At 48.0% G+C, this 18366-nt stretch overlaps 1 protein-coding gene across 1 annotated transcript; it reads right to left on the bottom strand.

Moving 5' to 3' along the window:
- Positions 1-15267: 15267 nt before the first annotated feature.
- On the bottom strand, positions 15268-18036 carry LOC109291660 (Fc receptor-like B). The gene is given in 4 exon segments (XM_019508730.1): positions 15268-15440; positions 15443-15564; positions 16393-16559; positions 17785-18036. Coding segments are annotated over 4 exon segments (660 nt in total). The 3' UTR covers positions 15268-15321.
- Positions 18037-18366: the final 330 nt, after the last annotated feature.

Raw genomic sequence — 18366 nt, 5'->3', positions numbered from 1 at the left:
GGCTTCTTTAGTCTTGCACACTGAGGAAGGATTTCTAGACCTAAGTTCAATCTCTTATTTCTTTTATGAACCTTTTTCAGTTAATCAATATTCCGTTTAGTGTGAACATGAGAACTGGGTACAGCATCCAGTAATGAGCTCACTAATGCCATAGACAGTAGAATAATGCTTTCGTATTTGTGATCCAGATTCCAATGCATCCAAAGATTTCTTTACTCTTCTTAAATGATGATTCCTAAGTTAACGTATTATGCGACGTCTATGATTTTATGCACATGCTTAAGCTTGCAAGGTGTGGGCCTACAAAGACTACATGCATCACAGGCAACAACTAGTTTTTAAGGACATAATCTGCATGGTGGGCTGGAGTAAAAGAAACAATAGTTAGGATAGAGATTAGGAAAAAAACACTCAGTCCTACTCCCATTGAGGACTACACTCAGTCCTCACTCCCTACATCCCTTGACTACAGGGATAGCAGATTGGAGCCAAAGATCTAAAGAGGCAGAGCAACTAGACTGGGGAACAGACTCCACTGCATGGCTAGAGGCAACCTCTGTAGTGGTTACAGAGCAGAAGTTAGAACTGAATGAAATAGCGAAGAGCCTGCAAAATGCAAGGACTCAGCTGGGGGAGCCAAGAGACTTTTGTGAGCCAACTTCCTGGGGTTCTGTTACCAAGGGTTTTACAAGATATTGACCTGAGACATGTATAAAGAGTCCTCTGTATCCCAGGCCTGGCACATGTCAGCAGAAGTCCCTGTAAACAAAAACACATCCACAGTCAGCTCATCGGAGACTGATTTCCACTTCTGTGACTGATGTTTTCAGATGTTGTTTTAGCATCACTGCAGAATGGTGTCCTGCAAACCTTTGTTCCAATGGGCCTGTCTAGGCTGCATTGTACCCCAGCAGGGAGTGCTGCAGTGAGCTGCACCATGCCTGCTTCTGTGAATGCCGTCTTCCCAGACTGATGCAATGTAACCACCCACTGGTGTGTAGTACTGGCTGGACCCAATCAGCTCTAGCACTTGGGTGAGCCTACTGATGCACACACACCACCTGACTTCCATTTCAGGGAAGGGACAGCTTATGCAGAGCACATGCCACGTTCCTCATTGTGGTGATCCCTGGTGCAGTACTGAAGCATGCAGATGTGCCCAATGCATAGGAAGAACCAGTGCATGTCCTCTTTTTTCTGGAGGAGGTTTGTCTATGTTTTGATGGGTTTTGGTGCTGCCTCTGGGACATGTTTGTATAGTGCCTAGCGCGTGGAAGCAAGGGCCCCATCCTGCTGTCCTAACAGCAATCTGCACAGCAATCCATATGAAAGAGCTGGTTCTTCAAAACCTGCACATTAGGTACAGCTTTGGATTCATTTTGCAGGCTGTTAGTGAAGTGTCTCTTTATGGAAGTTTGTGCTGGGAATTGCCAGACAGAATGAAAACCATGTGGAAGGTGTGAAGAGCTTCCCTTTAAAACATGACTTCCTTTGCCAGAAAGTCTGTTCTGGAGAAATCCCCCACACTGGTAGCATAACTATTCTCTAGAATACTGTATTTTTGATATGGTCTTTCACCATCCAAATGATCACTGGGATTAAAGGAATGAAAGAATTAAAGAAATTATAGACTCCTATAAAGACATTAAGGGAAATAAATAAATCCCTAAAAAAGTGCAAATCTCATTCATTCACCTGCTCTCTGTGCTCCCAGCGCTGGTGATGGTTCTTCAACATTCTCACTAAAAGCAAAAGGAAACAGTCATTTGGATTGTAGAGACTTGGAGTAACAAAAGTAAAGGGTCATACCATTCGCATTTCAATAGTATTTTTCATCTTTGTTTCTTGTTCTCCACACTGTTTTGGGCTGAGCACATTGTCAGTGCTTTAAAAACAATGGAAAATCACTGATAGCACTTTACAGATCCTTGACTACATCCAGCTGCTCTGAGGTGAGGGCACTGTCTTGCTGAAATAATACAGGGCTAGGAATCTAGAGTCTGGAAATCTGTCTGTGACTCTGCCACTAATCTGTTGGACGGCCGTGAGTAACACACCTCATCTCACAGCTCTCTCTGGAATGGACTCTTAGGCCCAGTCCTGTGTCCTGTCCACATGTGTAACTGCATTGCTTCACCCTTAAGCAGTTTGGGATTCTAATTCTCAATGGTGGAATAGGACTGCCCCGTGCACCTTCAAGCTGAACCTAGTCTAATGCAGGGACAGCTCTGTCCAGAGACCCCAGATGATCCTACTCCACCACAGCTCCCATGCTTGTTGTACTGCCAGACAAGTTACCTTAATTGTTCACTGTCCATGGATGAAGCCATCAGGCTCTCCCAATACAGAGAGGACTCCAGTTGAATCCTTTCCTCCGTTTGCTGCAGCTCCTCTTCTTTCTCCCACTGTTGCTCTGCTTTCAGCTTTTCCTCCACCTTCTCTCCCTCCTCATTCTCAATGTAGTGGGCTGCCAGTTGTGCAAGGAGGTCCACCTTGAGTTGAAGAGCTTGCAGAGTATTCAACACAGACTTCAGCTTCTTCCCAAATGAGGCCCTGCTGAAGGCCTGAAATCAAAGAGAAAGCTTTTGAAGAGGACATCTCCTCAGAATCCTTTCTAAGCCAGCTTTTCCTACAGGTCACTAATGAGAGTGAACTAAGCCAAGCCCCTTTTAGACTTGCATTCAGATCCATCCTATGAACTTCACCTGTGCAATGACAGGTTTTGTTAAAGGAAAACAAATGAATATTTTCAGACCAGGAAACCCAGAGTGTGCATAGTCCTGGGTATTTTGTGCTTGTTTGCTGAAAGAGGTGGATTGATATGGGGCTGCTCACAGGGCAGATGATTGAAACAGAACTGGAGAAAACTGCAAGCAGGTCAGCTCTAAAAAGAAAGATTGACCCAGTGATGCTGTAGAGCCAGTAGGGGAGTGAAAGAACTGAACCAACAGCTGGAGGCCTGACAATGGCCCAGGATGACCTGTCCTGTTTGCATGTCCTGGGGAGCTTGGAGAGCACTTCTAGCATGTTCTGATACTGGCTAAAGAGCAACCTAACCCCAAGCTGAACATTAATGGCCATGGAGAACCACGGAAGAGGCTGGTGATGGGGCCCATCACCACTGCCAGTTTGAAGTCAGGATGCAGAGGAGGCTGGCAGAGGCTGGTGCCCCATGTCTGGGTTCCTATAGTGGTGTATATGGGGCTGCAGGGGTAGTACTTTCTACATGGTTTAGAGCACATGATGCTGAGGGCATGGGCATCTCAAGAGTAGGATGTGCACAGGCTCAAGGACAAATTTCCTTTGGAAGAGTGAGGACCAGGAAGGAGCATGGGAAGGTGCACAAGTTGAGTGAAGTTCTATGAAAATGAGATGTAGAAGCCCAGAATAGATAAGAAAGGCCTCTACTCTGATGGGTGAGGCTATCAAAAACAAGAGGAAACGAAGCAGATACTTGCAGTGTGGCGGGCTGACCATACTGATGTCAGTGGGAATTTTGCCTTTGGCTTCAAGGAGCCAGGATTGCACCCATAATATCTGCCACTAGCCAAGAAAAGACTTGAAGGGTTGAGGGAGGTGCAGTGCCAGATTTTGCCACCCTTACATTGTATCCCATGCAGATCCATTTGAATCAATGGGAACCTCCTGGTAAGCACCAAAAACACAATGTGAAGCAGCTGCTTACTGTGAGGCTGACCTGGCTCCCAGAACATGGAAGATTCTCTCAAATACACACAAGTAGAAATTAATATTTTTTCTGTTGTCTGCTTTGTCCTTCTGTTGCGTTTCAACTTTCTGTTTGAAAGCAGATCAGAAACAAACACTAAGGAGCCACTATGCATGTCAACTGTTAAGACCAAATACTTCTTCTAGGCCCCAGTTCAGGAAGGCACTTAAATGCACTTTTCTTAGCAGGTGCCACTAATTCCAGTTGGTCACTAGCTCACACTTCAAGTTATGCAAATACTGAGATTCTTTGTCCCGGGCCCAAACATTGCAAATCAATGAAGCCTGTGAGCACTTCTTTTGATTCCTGTTAGATAAGGGAAGTCTTTTCTTGGATCTGGGCTCTAGCAAGATCAGAAAGGAAGTTTTGGAGGGATTTTTGTTTGTTTGTTTTTTAATCAACCCACACGTGAACATGTCTAAGTCACAAACTGGTCAGTTCCTGCTCTCTAAATAGAAACTCTGGTGTTGTGTTGAGACCTAACTGCTGAATCCCATGGGCTGCTAAATAAACTGGGTCTGGGTTACCTGTCACTGTTTTTACATCTGGGTTACAGTCCATATCTGATACCCTTATTTTGGGCAGCTGCCTTTGGCGTGAAGAGCAGCTGCCTTTGAACCAGTCTCTGCTGTCAGTAAGCAAACAAAAGAGCTGTAGCTGTCTTGTCTGTATGCTTAACCCAAGGAATTCCAGCCCTCTTCTTACCCCAGACAGCTTTCTTGGAAAGAGAGTAGATTCAAGATTAGTGGATTTACTGACTACTAACCCAGAATCCCAGCTAGCAAGCGTCCTCCACACTCATGGCCTACTGCAGGCTCTTTAGGAGATGGTCTACCACCTTTATAAGAGCATTCAGCATTCATAGTAGATGGGTTTTCAATGCTACATGAACATCTTAACAAAAGATCCAGTTAGAAGCAAAATGGCATTCACAAAACAGTATTGCCCCTGCCTTATTCTTTTCCCTTACCTCCCTTGGTCTAACAACTGGTTGTCCTGTGGTAACCAGAGACAAATGACTGTCTTCTTTTCTCTGTGCCTCAGATCTCAAACCTTCATCTTCAAGGCACTTCCCAGCCAGTGATGCTCTTAGGTCTCTTAGGCCATCCCCAGTTTCAGCAACAAATGCTTCTTGCAGTTCCTTAAGAGGTTCTGTTTTTATGGAAATTACTCATAAGTAATCAGTCCCCAAGTCTGAAGTAATGGGTACATGTTTGATTCTAATATGCGGGATTATTTTCACAGGCAGCTCCTCTTTCTCTGTTGGGCTCTTGTTTGCACTTGAACCTGGGATTGCCTCTTCAGAACTCCCGGTCTTAGGCTCTGAACTAACAGACACTTGGGAGAGAACTTGTCTGGGCTCATTACACTTTGGCTCAGTGATGGTGGCCTGTCACTAACAGCCTGTAAAAAGGGGCAATCAGAGAGTTCCTCAATTATTACAGCAGCCACTTCTTGAGGGAAAAGTGCACTGCAATCTGTGACACCATCATAAAGGTCTTGCTCAGATCCAGATTTTTGTAAAACATTTCTGACAATAGAAAGACCAAGTTGATTAACTGCGTCTTTGTGTTCTGGATGTAGATGCGAGTCTTCATCCATAGCTGCCATAAATCTGATTTTATGTTTGGACAGGCCTTGTTCTATGGCCTGTTTAAGGTTCTCAGCAATTTCATTTGCTTCAGCTCTTGATAAATGTCTTTTGGACTTCTGCCATCAATTAAACTTAAGACTTTTGGTAGTAATCTTCTTAATATTTCTTCCACAAATGTCATGGGTACCACCAGAATACAAGGGTTTAAAGCTGGTTTTGGAACCTCCTTTACCATGCCAAGATCAGGAGGGAGGTTTTCAACAATCCTAACACCTGATGTTGAAGATGAAGTAGGCAATGTCTCCTCCTCTGAACTGGCTTGAAATTCAGGTTTGGCAGCTTCTTTTGCTATTAAAGCTGCTATCCAATGAGCTAAAATATCTTTCCTATTTGTTAGGTCTCTCCCAACAAAAATGTCAGAATCAGAATGTTCTACGGTGCTTGTGCAAGCTGAAGGGAGCAGGTCTCCCATAGCTCGGCTGTCTTCAAATTCCCCTTCACTGATATGTTCATTCATGTTCATCTGATGCCTTGACAGGACTACTTGCAAAGCATGTAGTATTTTTCTAGTTTCATTGTTCAGTAGCAAAGTCTTTTCTGCATCCAAATCCACAATGGGAAGGAGGGAAGAAAATGTTGACAAAAGGTTTGCTGTTAGTTTTTCTATGATGACAGAAACTATTTTACTAAGATCTGACGATAAACTATTTGAGTTATCCAAAGGCTCAGTAATGTCTCTTGGTGTATTCTCAACAATATTGTCAGCTTCAGCACAGTGGTGAAGTGGTAATTCTCTAGAAGGAGAGTTCTGCAATGGATTCCCAGAAATCTCTTTGAAGACCAAGTCACGAAGAGCTTCAGAAATAATTACGCACCCACTTCTTAAACACTTCTGCATATTAAATTTAGACTGGAACTGTGTCAAAAGCTTGTCATAGACTGAATCAGCAATTGTTTGAATCATATCATCCTCCCTGGCATGCAGATGCTCAATATGCTGGCTAGAAGAGTTCTCATCTTTAGAGATTTTTGCCACAACTTTTCTAATTACCTTCATGTGAATCAAGTCCAATTTTGCAAGTTCTGTTTTCTTTTCTGTAGAAGAAGATGTGCTGGCAGTGACAGGGCGAATGTTAGATAAAAGCCTGTTTATTATATCTTCCGAAAATCTGTGGCATACCTCCAGAGTAGATAGTGTGGGACTTTCGCATTGGGTGTTGCTTTTAGTAGCATCTTCTAAAAGCTTCTCATCAATTTCCCCAAGTTCTCAAGGTTTAGACAGAGCTGATGACGGTGCTTTTGCTCAGGATTCTTCCAGTTGGTAATCAGTAATTTCTCTCCTTATCAAAATGCCTAAGCTCTCTGCTGACACACTCTTGTTGCTTTTCATGTCTACATAAACTGAGTCTTCAGAAGCACTTTCTTGCAGGAGGTCAGATAAAGTGGAGTGAATAATTTTGGCTGTCAGTGTGTCTATGTCAGGGGAAAGACCCTGATCTTCAGAAGACTGCAGGTCTGTGGCCTGACATGTGGAAAGCTTATTTAACACTGACTCAACTACATTTGTACTGATCCACAAAAGTTCACTTCCAGGGGTTGCACTGTCCTCAGCATGCAGGTTTGGTGAAGGCGATGTCAAAGGTTTGAGCCCCAGAGCTCCCATGTAGTAACGCAGCTTCCCAATGACCCCTGATGAGGGCTGTACAAGCTTAGGGACTTGAAGCTTCCTTGCCATTTGCCCTTCCCTTTGTACTTCTTTCTCAAAACCTAGTGCTCTTCCCTGGACATTGATCCGTGAAAAAAAATGTCTAAGCATGCCTGCTTTACGGCAATCTTGTTTCAAGTCGGAAGAAATATTTTTCCTAATGAGAAGGTTTGTAATTTGCTGTCTTTTCTTGTTGAATCATATTTAGAGTAAGTTTGGCTCTGAGGAAACTCCTGCATGCTCAAGCAGACCTCCCATGCACATGTTCTCCCTGCGCAAATGAGAAATATTCTCAGCCTCATGAAGAGGTACCACTGCTGGGCCAGCCTCTCAAAGATTTTCTTTCCAAATCTCTCTGCCTAGAGGCAGTGGCCTGCTTCTTGTTGGAGACAAGCTGGGTGACTTTTGGGAAGACAGTGGGGCTGGTTCGACCCTATTCCCTCACTTCCTGCCACCTGGTAATCTGCTGGCTCTTCTCTTTCTGTCTGTGAAGACAAATTTGGTGGCATTGGCCTCCTCATCTCTTAGTCTTTCTCAGGTATTTCATATTGTTTTGTCACTGGGTATATGTTGTCTGTTACCTCAGCCACAGACCACATCACTATATTTGTAATTTCATTAGTCATTTCCTCATTCTTGTTTTTCTGTAGCAGAAACAAATGAGAAAAGACAATAAATGTGTTAATTCCTTCATTCTCCCTTCTTTACATGGCAACAGCTGTCAACTGGGTGTAATTCAAACTTTTAGGAGAAACAAGGACAGCACCCCATGAAAAGTGGCATGTATCACCAGAGCCTTTTGGACAGGGCGGGATATAAATCTAACAGAATAAATATAGGAAATAAAGAAACAGCCAGCTCAGGAAAGGTCAGTGAAGGACAAACGAGGATAAGCATTGCTTCTCCCCGAGTTTGTTTCTGAAGGGCCGACATGCAGTCTGAAGACCATAGAAGAAAATTCGGACCATCTTGAAGCCCACGGGAGGTTTGTCACTGATTTCAGCAGGGTTGGGATTCCTGTACGTGGGTCTAGAGGTGACCTGAATTTTGCCAGTTTACCCTATTACAAGAGTCAGGGGGGTAGGAGTTGGATACACCTCTGGACACACTCTGTGGGATGGACCCTGTGCCCAGAGACACATGCAGCGTGGGAAATGACAGCAAATCTCACTTCCATGTTCCATATTTGAACAGGTGCTGGGGCCTGACATTGGGACTGTCTCTAAACACCCCCAGAGAAAGCACTTGTCAGCTAGCTCACTTCTCCTAATGGAAAAGAATCAATTAATTTGCAGACATTTTCTCCATCTCAGACCAAATCTCAAAAGCTGTGTTCTCCTGGGCAGCGCTGCTCCCTGCTCTTCCTCAGGATGAGACATCTAAACACTGTCTGCTGTGGAGCTTTTATGCTTTTCAAGGACTGCGCAGGCTTTTGCTAATTAACACCCTAGCCCCTAGTGCAGGAGGTAAAGAGTTTTGCCCCCATTTTACACATAGCAGAACTGGGTCAAAGCTAATGTCTACTAAGCTGTGGCCACTGGGCTGTAGTGCCTTCTATAGTTTTGTCACTCCGTTGTTTCCCTCGGTCTTAGGAAAAGAGTATCTGTCACACAACCAAACACAATACAACACATCTTCCAGCATTATATCCTGCTCACTTGCTTCCAAAAAAAATGTGTAAGATTGTGTGGAACAATGCCATTTGGTGACTCCTGCACAACAATGCACGTCATGGCAGGGTGCGCTTTATCTTCCAGTTTTGACATCTCCCCGTGCCCTGACTTCTTACCTGAGAGGATGATTTTTTCTCATCTGTGCCTCTATTAGCAATTGCCACAAATTTAGGCTGCTGATTACCTGACATGAAAAAGAATGAATTCGAGGATAGTCCTAAACGTTGAGTGTAAACTGCTTGCAGGTCTCCCCACTCTTCTGTTGTCAGCAAATTTATGTGAGCCTGACTTATAAAGCGTCCTCTGCCCTCCTTCCCCTCTCTCTCTAGACTGGTAGACAGAGGTGGACAACCCATTATTGCTGTCAGTTTCTGAATCAGCTCAGATGGCAGAACCCAGTCTAGTGTATTTAAAGGTCAAACCCTGCCGACAATCCAGCTGGATGCCAATTTGGTGCCATGTGATTTAGTTTGTTTTTCCCAGGTGCTGTTTTAAAAACCTGGGAAGTTACATGCACACGGATGTTACAGTAGTAGTAAGTTTGTAAAGCTGAGTGCCCCAAACTGGGCAAGGCCAGGATGAATGTTGCTTGTGATCCTTAGTGTATGGTCCCCATGTGTGCACAGGCTCTGACACAATTGCCACCACTGCCAGCACAGCTGGCACAGCTGCTGCAGCTAGCCTAACCCCTGCTGGTGTCCCTGGCTCCCAAGATGCAGACTTCAGTTGTGATGCTACTGCGCAGTAGCATCAGAAATGACCTGTGCAGCATTAGGACTGTGCAGTAACATTGGTTACTTGCTTAAGCAAGTACTAAATGACTGCCCAGTAACAACTGAACGGTCTGGCCTACATGTAGATGTGCCTACTGACTGCACAGGATTCAAACTCTGCTCCAAATAGAACGTGACATCCTTCCCTGTGGGCTTTCCTGGGAGTGGTGCCAAAGTGCAAGTCCTACCCTTTACAGATGGGGAACTAAAGCACAGAGATATTAGGGTCAGCGGTGTCCACTAATTTTGGATACCCAATTTGGAGCCACTGAAAATGTGGTATTTCAGAGAATGGAGCAGTGTACAGCATTGAACCCAGCATCACCGACTACATGTGCCATTGTGCATGTGTAGTGGATTGTCTGTTGATTCAGCAGAGGAGCTGCAGTCAGGATTTCAGGACAAGATGAACTTGACTATATTCAACCTAAACCAAGGAGGACTTCTTTGTTCCAAGCATCCTTACCGATTGCCGATTGCCCTTAGCCCTACTAGTCATGGAGTTATTCCCTCATGTTGCACCTTTCCTTTTTCTTGCCTATGTTCTGATCTTTATCTTCCTAATCTTTACCACGTGCCAGTTATTGCCCCCTTGTCTCCTTGCCATGTACTGCTGCTTGGTCCTTGTTTGCTAACTTCCCTTTCTTGCTGAATGCAGAAGGGCTTAGAGACAAAACTTGCTCTTTTTTGAATGTGGAGTCATGGCTCTTTGGCCAGATGATGTACTGTGCCCCTAGGATTGTCCACTTTGTATTTCTGGTAATGTTTTCCTCCTATCAGTTGTATTACTCATTATCTTCAACTTGGGGGAATTAGCTGATTAGAAACACTGATCATGTGATGAGACATCATGGCCATATAATTACAGGTTTAATCTCTCCTCTCTTTGGCAGTATGGAATGTAATTGGATCACAATCACCTTGCGCTAAGCAACCACCTGGCCATTGTCTCTGTGCATCAAATGCTCTGCCCCATGATTGGCTATGTCTGTCTCATTTGAATAAAAGCCATATCCTTCCTCCCAGTACAGCTGGAGTATTGTTGTAGCCTTCATGGTCTGGGCAAAATGCAACCATCAAAGTGATTTTAGGGACATCTTTTCTTGGACCAACTATATAGTTGGGAAAGAATTCCCCACTTCTGTTTCTATTTGTTTCTGTCACTTTTTTCTCCCAGCCACAATCTTTTTGCTTAGTTACAGAAGTTTCTGGGCACCAGATGCCCTTCTTCTGTGCCCTTGTCTAACATCACTCCCAAATTTTACACCTGGTCCAATAAAAGACACCCCCAAAAGTCCCCCCTACTGCCTTCCTTCTCACTTGCACTGCCTTTGTCAGGCAGAGAGACACAGGGTACCTAGCCCCATGCTTGACTTCCTCAAACCCCTCCTCCTCCTGGCTCACCTTCCCCTTCCTGACCCTGAGTCTCTGCCATCCACCAGAGCCCTCCCTGGAAGGAACCCAAGGAGAATCCCAGCCTTTTGCTGCTGCCTCCCCCCAGATCCCTTCAGGCACAGCTCATCTGCTCTGAAGAAACAGATGTAGGAATAGAGAAGTGGCAGGAGCAGAAGGGAAGGGAGAACTAGAAGAGGGAGGAAAGGCCTCGGTGGAATCCGAAGAGTGGTGGGGGGAGCTCTTGTTGGGTCTGCAGCAGTCTGTGCTTGATCTCCAGTGGCTGAGACTTGGAGCCCCTTTGTTTTCAGTGCAGCAGCACCCAAGTCAGAGTGACAGCTGGACAGTAGGGGTGTGCAAATTGGGCCCTATTCAATTTGGATTTGGCCCGAATCAGGGATAGTGATTCGATTAGTTGATTCAGATCACTGCCCCTGATTCGATTGAGCCAAATCCGAGCCTGAAGATTTGATGCTGATTCAGTAAATCAGCAATTCGGACATAGACACAGCTTTAAATGTTTTTTCTACATACCTCGGGGTAGCAGGCTGCTTATGCATGCTGCAATGCTGGGGCGCATGGAGCGTCCCACCAGAGTGTGGGGGGGTGGGCCCTTTACATGCTCGGATAGTACTTCTGGTCCACTTCCGGGTCTGTTGGGGAGCGCGCTGGGGAGCCCCCCTGCACCTCCCCGGCTCAGCATTTGGCCACAGGGGGACCCCTGGTGACCCCCCCAGGTCCAGGAGGCACCAGTTGCCAAGCTGGTGGGGTGCAGGGGGGCACCCCTTCGTGCTCCCCAGCAGTCCCGGAAGTGGACCGGAAATGCTTCTGGTCCACTTCCGGGTCTGCTGCTGAGCACGCTGGGGAGCCCCCCCTCACTTCTGTGGCATACTCCATGCACCCAACCATCGCAGCGCTCGTGAACCCCTGCTACCTAGAGGTATGTAAAAAAAAACATTTAAAGCTGTCTATATGTCCGAATCTCTGAATCTTTCTGAAACTCTCCAAATCAATTCAGGAGAGATTAAAGGGTCCTCTGGTTTGATTTGGATTCAGAGCTTTGGCCACTGAATTGGGCCTAATCTCCGCCAAATCGAATCAGGGACCGAAGCTTCTCACAGCCCTACAGGACAGACAGACAGAGCTGCAGGGGAGTATGGGGATCAAAGCTCCCCAGCCATGAAAAGGGTACAACTGAGTATTTTGTCCCGAGCCCAAACATTCCAGGGGGCCTGAACTGGCTGAGATTTGGCAGAGATCACAACTGGCTCTTACACCAAAGTTACACCATGTTGTTCCATGGTAGGGCCCTGTGACCTGGGCCTGAATTACAGACTGTGACTGAGAAGGGCCACAACCCTAAACTCATTAACCACGAGGAAGGGTTGGGGACCAGGCAGAGAGAGGGGCCCAATGCACTACTTAGCCCAAACCTGAGAGTTTCGGGGATGGCACCTGTGGGACAGGAGGGATGGACAGATATGAGAGGTGGCCCTGGGAGCCAGAAATAGGAATCAGATTCTCTCTCACCTGTATCAGGTTCAGCCAGCAAGGCCTGCCACCATGAAGGTCTGTTCAGGTCTGAGCTTCTGGCCTGGGCTGCTGGAACTTACCCTGCAGGCTGATGTCAGCCCTCTGTGAGGTCACTGTCTCTCTGGCCCAATGCCTGGTATCCTATCAATGCATTTCTGTGACCTCACTTTCTGCCCCACCCTCCCCACCCAGCTGGGCTTATCCCCTACCCATAGCAGCCCCTTCACCATATAGTCTAGCACAGGGGCAGACAATTATTTTGGGTGGAGGGCTACATACTGAGTTTTGGCAAGCTGTTGAGGGTCACATCGGTAGCCCTTGACAGGTACCCTGCCCCTTGGTTGCCATCTTGTGACCTGAAGTCCTGGCCCTAACCCCTGCCTAATCCCTTACCTTTGCCACCAGAAGTCCCTCCCCTTGCCCCTGCAAGAACTCCTTTCAGCAAGGGGTTTTGCCATTTCAGAAGCGGAAAAATACCAAAATATATTCTAAAAAGTGAACATCTACAACATTCATTAATTTAAATTTTAAAAATATTTTTGTCCTGATTCACATTTGTTTGTGTAGTGTACATAGAGGTAATTGCACAATAGCTTAAAATGAAGTCTTACTCTTGTATATTGTGGGTGGGGGTATAGGTTTGTGGGGGGCTGTGGGTGTGTGGGTATTAGGGCTACGTGAAACATCATTGTTTCATTTCAACATCCATTTTGCTGTTTCAAAGTGACAGTGTTTCATTCTTTTGTTTTGTTTCTTTTTGAAGCACTGTCCGGTTTCATTTCATCAAAACTGTTTCACTGTTTCAACTCGTTTCCATGTTTTGCCCATAGGCTATAATGGGGAATCGTGAAAATGCCTAAAATGTTGTTGTTTGTTGCCTGATTTGAATGCAAATTGCAGGGATGATAGCCCCTTCTGAGTGCAGGAAGCCTGCCGAGTTTCAAGGAGATAGGTGCAGAGGTTTCTCAGATACTGCACCTCAAACTCTTGAAAACAAAATTTGCTGACAGCAGCAGCCTCCTACAATCCGGTGCAGATCCGGGGGCCTGCACCCCCAGGGCTGCAGGGCTGTGCCAGACTCCTCCTGGGGGTGCAGGCCCCCGGATCTGCACCGGATTGTAGGAGGCTGCTGCTGCCACCTGGAACCAGCACTGGGCGCAGGCTCCATGGAGCTCAGCCTGGTGGTGGGAGGTGGAGTGAAGTCCCAGCTCTTCCTGCCTCTCCCATCAGGCTGTGCTCTGATTGGCTCTGCCAGCCCCAGGGAGCTCAGCCCGGCAGTGAGAGGTGGACAGAGCTCCATCTCCCGCTACTGGGCTGAGCTCCATGGGGCTGGTGGAGCCGATCGGAGCACAGTGCCAGCTCTGTCTGCTTTCCGCCACTGGGCTGTGCTCTGATTGGCTATGCCAGCCCCATGGAACTCAGCCTGGTGGCAGGAGGTGGTGCACAGCACTGGCTCTGTCCACCTCCCACCACTAGGCTGCACTCTGATCGGCTCCACCAGCCCCACGGAGCGCAGCCCAGTTGTGGGAGGTAGACAGAGCCAGTGCTGTGCTCTGCCTCCTGCCTGCACTGCACTGAATATGGACCCTTCTCTCCATATTCAGTAGCGGTGCCACAGTGGAGCTTGATTTTTTCTTGCTCCCTATGTACCTATAGAAGGATTTTTTGTTATCTTTAATTTTGGTTGCCAGCTTGAATTCCATGGATGCCTTGGCGTTCCTTGTCTCATGTCTGCAGACCCTGGCTGCATGAACATACTCTTCTCTGGATCCCGAACCATTTTTCTACTGCATGTACGCTTGTTTTTTCTTTTTGAGAAGTTCCCTAATGTCTCTATTGAGCCAGGCAGGTCTCTTGGCCCCTCTCCCTCTTTTTGGGCATATGGGGTTGGCCTTTTTTTGAGCAGTAAGAATAGCTTCCTTGAGGAAGTGCCATTCTTCATGAGCTCCCAAGTCATCCAGTCACTGGTTGTGAAGGGCCTTTCCAACTAGACACCTGAGTTTACCAAAGTCTGCCAGGACTTTTGTTCTGCTGGTAGAATTCACAGTCTTTCAGTGGATGATAAATCTGATCAGATCACATCAGTGGGGACAGGAAAAAGATCTGTATGATTCTTCCAGCTCTGTATGACTGACCAGGTGCCTGTGATGGTATGGCTTCAATAATGAGGAGGCCCCACTGTCCCCAGCCTCCGGCTGCCGCAGCTGCCTCCCTCATGGTGCTGCCTGTGTGGAGCAGCCTCTGGCTTCCCCTCCCAGCAGATCTGGGCCAGCCAGCACCGTTATCCCATCAGCACCTGCCCCATGGGGCCTGGGGCTGCCGGGAGCACCTCATGCACACCCTCGCCATGTCAGGGACACAGCCCTGTTCCCTCTGTCAGCAGTGACCAAGCTTCAGGATGCAGGGATGTCCACGTGGCTCAGCCTGTCTGCCCCAGTGAGGATTGGTAGTCCTGTGTGCACCTCAGTTATGGGAAGTGAGGAATCACCTGGAGACACCCCAGAATGAAGCTGCTCTGCCCACAGCACCATGGAGCAGAGAGCCAGGTTCCCCCAGAACAGCTAGCAGGGGACCAGGGGACACAACAGGAGATGGACCTGTACTCCTGCCCGAACACAGCTCCAGTCTGCCACCCTCTCCTACACCTGTGCTGCTGCCTGAAACCCCACTGCACTTGCTGCTGGCCCCCTGGATCCCAGCCAGGAGGACCCCCCACAGTTGACATCCCGGCTGGGCCCAGGATGAGTTTGATACACCTGTCTTCTGGAACCTGCAGAACCTGCTCCCACAGCCCCTGGCCCTGACACTCACATTTAACCTTGATGTCTTGCTCAGGGCTCTGTTTTCATACACCTGAGGTCACTGTCTGAATCACACAAGAGTAAGGTCCCAAGTCTGCCAGCCCTGCTTCTGGGATCTGGTACTCAGGGCAGCTCACTGGTCCTCTCAATCATGCTGCTCTTGTAGGAGTACTGAAGCTGTAGGTCTGATTTCTGGGGATTGGGCTGCGTGCCACAGTTCAGGTCCTGTGGGCTTCCTTCCGTGGCTTCAGATAGCCAGCCACCCTCAGCTCTGGTGTTGAAAAGAGCTCTAGAAAAACATCAGACTGGGTCACCCCCACAGAGTTTATCCTCAGGGTCCATGGGTAGGCACAGGAGAGTCCCAAACTTCACAGGGGCCTGTCCACTCTTTCCAAACCTGCTCCAAAAGCCCCTCACAGCACAGTGAACCTCTATGCTCAGGAGGTGCAATGGGTCTCTCCTGTGGATGGTCCCACAAAGCTGGGACAAGGGGAGGCAGGGCCAGGACTCCAGGTGGCTGGAAGGGCAGAGCATCCCGGAGCTGGCCAGGCAGTTCTGCCTCCTTGTCAGCTGTGTGTGATGTGTGGGGCTGGGTTTTGGTGTGGGGCTGGGCTGGTTTTACTGTGGGGAGAGCTGTTCTCCAGGGCTGGCTCCAGTGCAAGTCTCAGCTGTGGTCACCACATAAGGAGCCTCGCCAGCAATGTACTACTCCCTCTGCTATGTAAAGCCTGTACAGTGGACAGGTGGGGCACTGCATGAGCACTCATTGTGCTGCTGTCACTGTCATGCTGTTGTACACCCTATTTGCTTTGCCTGTCCCCATCTCTAGTGCTGTGACAGCTGGAGATAAGGGGCCCTGTTCTGGCCTCACCTCTCCTTGCCCTGGCTCCGCTGCAGTCAGTGCAGGGGCACCACAATGAACCCAGGAGCAGACTGGAGTGAGACTAGAAGCACCGGGGGAATCCAACCCAAGGGAACCTTTCCCTTCACAGGTTGTCAGTGGCCTCCTGCCCTGTGTCCTGTGGTTGTCTCCTCTCTGCCTAACTCTGCACTGACAGCGGCTCCTTACCTTGGACAGAAACCAACACCTCATTCGAGTTTATTGTATAAAAAAGCAGAGGAGATTTCACTTTTCCTTCACAGTGATATGTACCAATGTCCCGCATCTTTGCTTGTTCAATAGTATAAAAGAACTAAACACGCCTTGGTGTGATGTCTGTTCCATCTCTGTAGTATCTCATCTCATACACTTCACCATCCCCCCATCCACAGCATCTCAGAACGAGGTGGTCCCCCTTGAACACTGCATAATGCGGGGCCTGGAGAATCAGCCAGCCTGAAAGAGTTTCCATTTCAGACCCCTCAGGGCACAGACAAGTGTCAGGGGTCACTTACGAATGCGTAAAGGTGCCGCGGAGCACATCGCATCGCCATGTCCATTTTCAAGTTGCATGGTGCAAAGTTGCGGTCATCTAGCACTTGAAGCTCCACTGCAGCCCACTTCATCAGCCTGCAGTCTTCTCAAACCCTGGATTCACACTGCTGCCCCACCGAGGAGCAAGTATTGTCACTCGGCTGAGTCCTTCTGCCTCTGGTGTGATGCCATCTCTCATCCACCTCAACCTTCTCTCATCAATATAGCAAATGCACACCCCAGACACCACTCCTCCAATTTATAGCCCTAACCAGGGCAAGCCCCTGCCCCCCCTCCCCCCCAGCAGCCTCATTTGGTGTAAAAAAACCCAGACAGTCTGGCGCCAGGCTAGAAAAGAGCATAAAAAGAAGGTGGGAAAATTTGCAGTCTCTTTTCCAAAGCTTGTGTACAAACAACGCAAGTCTGGAACCCCACAAACCCCCAGGCTCATTTTGGTGTTCCAAAAAAAAGGGGACAGTTTCTGGCTCCTGGCTTGCCAAAATGCAAGCAAGGCTTCTGAGGGGTGACACATCACTTACACTTGATGGGGACATTAATATGCTCCCTTTCTCCAAAATGAGGGAAGTCAAATCAGAAGCAACCCGCTAGCCTCCAAAGTGACTTTGCAGAGTGGATGTTGCCTTGGCAAACTGCTGGTGTGCAGGCCAGCTAGACTTGTGTGTTGCGAACCACCCAGGGACCACCCCCCCTATATACTGTGCAGCCCCCCTGTGTAACTGTGCAAGAGAGATTGCCAGCCCCTTCCCCTCATGTCCCATGCAAAAAGCAGCCAGGCAGGCAGAAAAAATAAATGGATCCAAAGAATGAATGAAATCCCACTTCCTCACCCAGCAGTGTGAGGGTGGATTTTGCCAGGCCTTCAAAGATATGGAGGCAGATGCAGAAAGCCGGGATACCATGAGGTTTTATTGTTTGGAACGCAATAATGTAAGCAGTCTCTTACTTGGGCTTCTTTGCCTTCACCCCACCATCACCCTGAACTAGCCCTGGCTCCCTGAACCACGGTGGTGGCTGCCTGGCCCTGCTGGCAGTTGTACAGCTCTCCTCTGAACCCACTGCATTGGGGGGACAGGCTCAGCTGTAATGCTCCCAGGTACCTCTTGGACAGAGGCAAGCCAAGAGGATTGATTTTTCCCTTTCTGGGGTGGTACCCATGGGTGCTTCACCCATCTCTGCATGGCATCACTTAAAAAGTCCTGTGACCTCTGAAATTCAACATGGGACTCCACGGCCATGTCTGCCAACCACCACATGTTGTGCACTTCCTCCGTGATGGCATCATCAGAACAAAGGGACTCCCGGAGTTCGTCCCACCAGGCATCTGCGTGTGACACTCTGGCTTGTGAATTCTCTGCCAAAACCTCCAGCGAGCTTTCTTCAGAGCATCGTTGCCTGCGGCGCATACCCCTGCAGTGCTCTGATGCAGTGTGAGCTGGGGTCTGTTCCTGGCTACCATCAGTTGCAGTAGCTGGTAAACAAATGAAAAAAGCCTTCCTGGTTTCATGACATTGCCTTCCCCCAAGAGGAGGAAACTACACACCAACACCCCCCACCCTGCAGTGGAGAAAATGCGTGTAGGCATGGAAACAGATGCCACAAGAGTGGGGCACCATTTGTGCTGCCCAAAACTTACCAGTGCCCAGTTCAGACCCACATCCACAGCTGCCACTGCCCTTGCCAGCTGCAAACATTTAAAGCCAAAAATTAGTTTGGCATCTGTTACCTTGTGAGCT

The sequence above is a fragment of the Gavialis gangeticus genome, unplaced genomic scaffold (genome assembly GCF_001723915.1).
Source record: "Gavialis gangeticus isolate Ggan-Ray unplaced genomic scaffold, GavGan_comp1, whole genome shotgun sequence".
NCBI classification, from domain to species: domain Eukaryota; kingdom Metazoa; phylum Chordata; order Crocodylia; family Gavialidae; genus Gavialis; species Gavialis gangeticus.
This window is presented reverse-complemented; position numbering and strand designations above follow the sequence as displayed.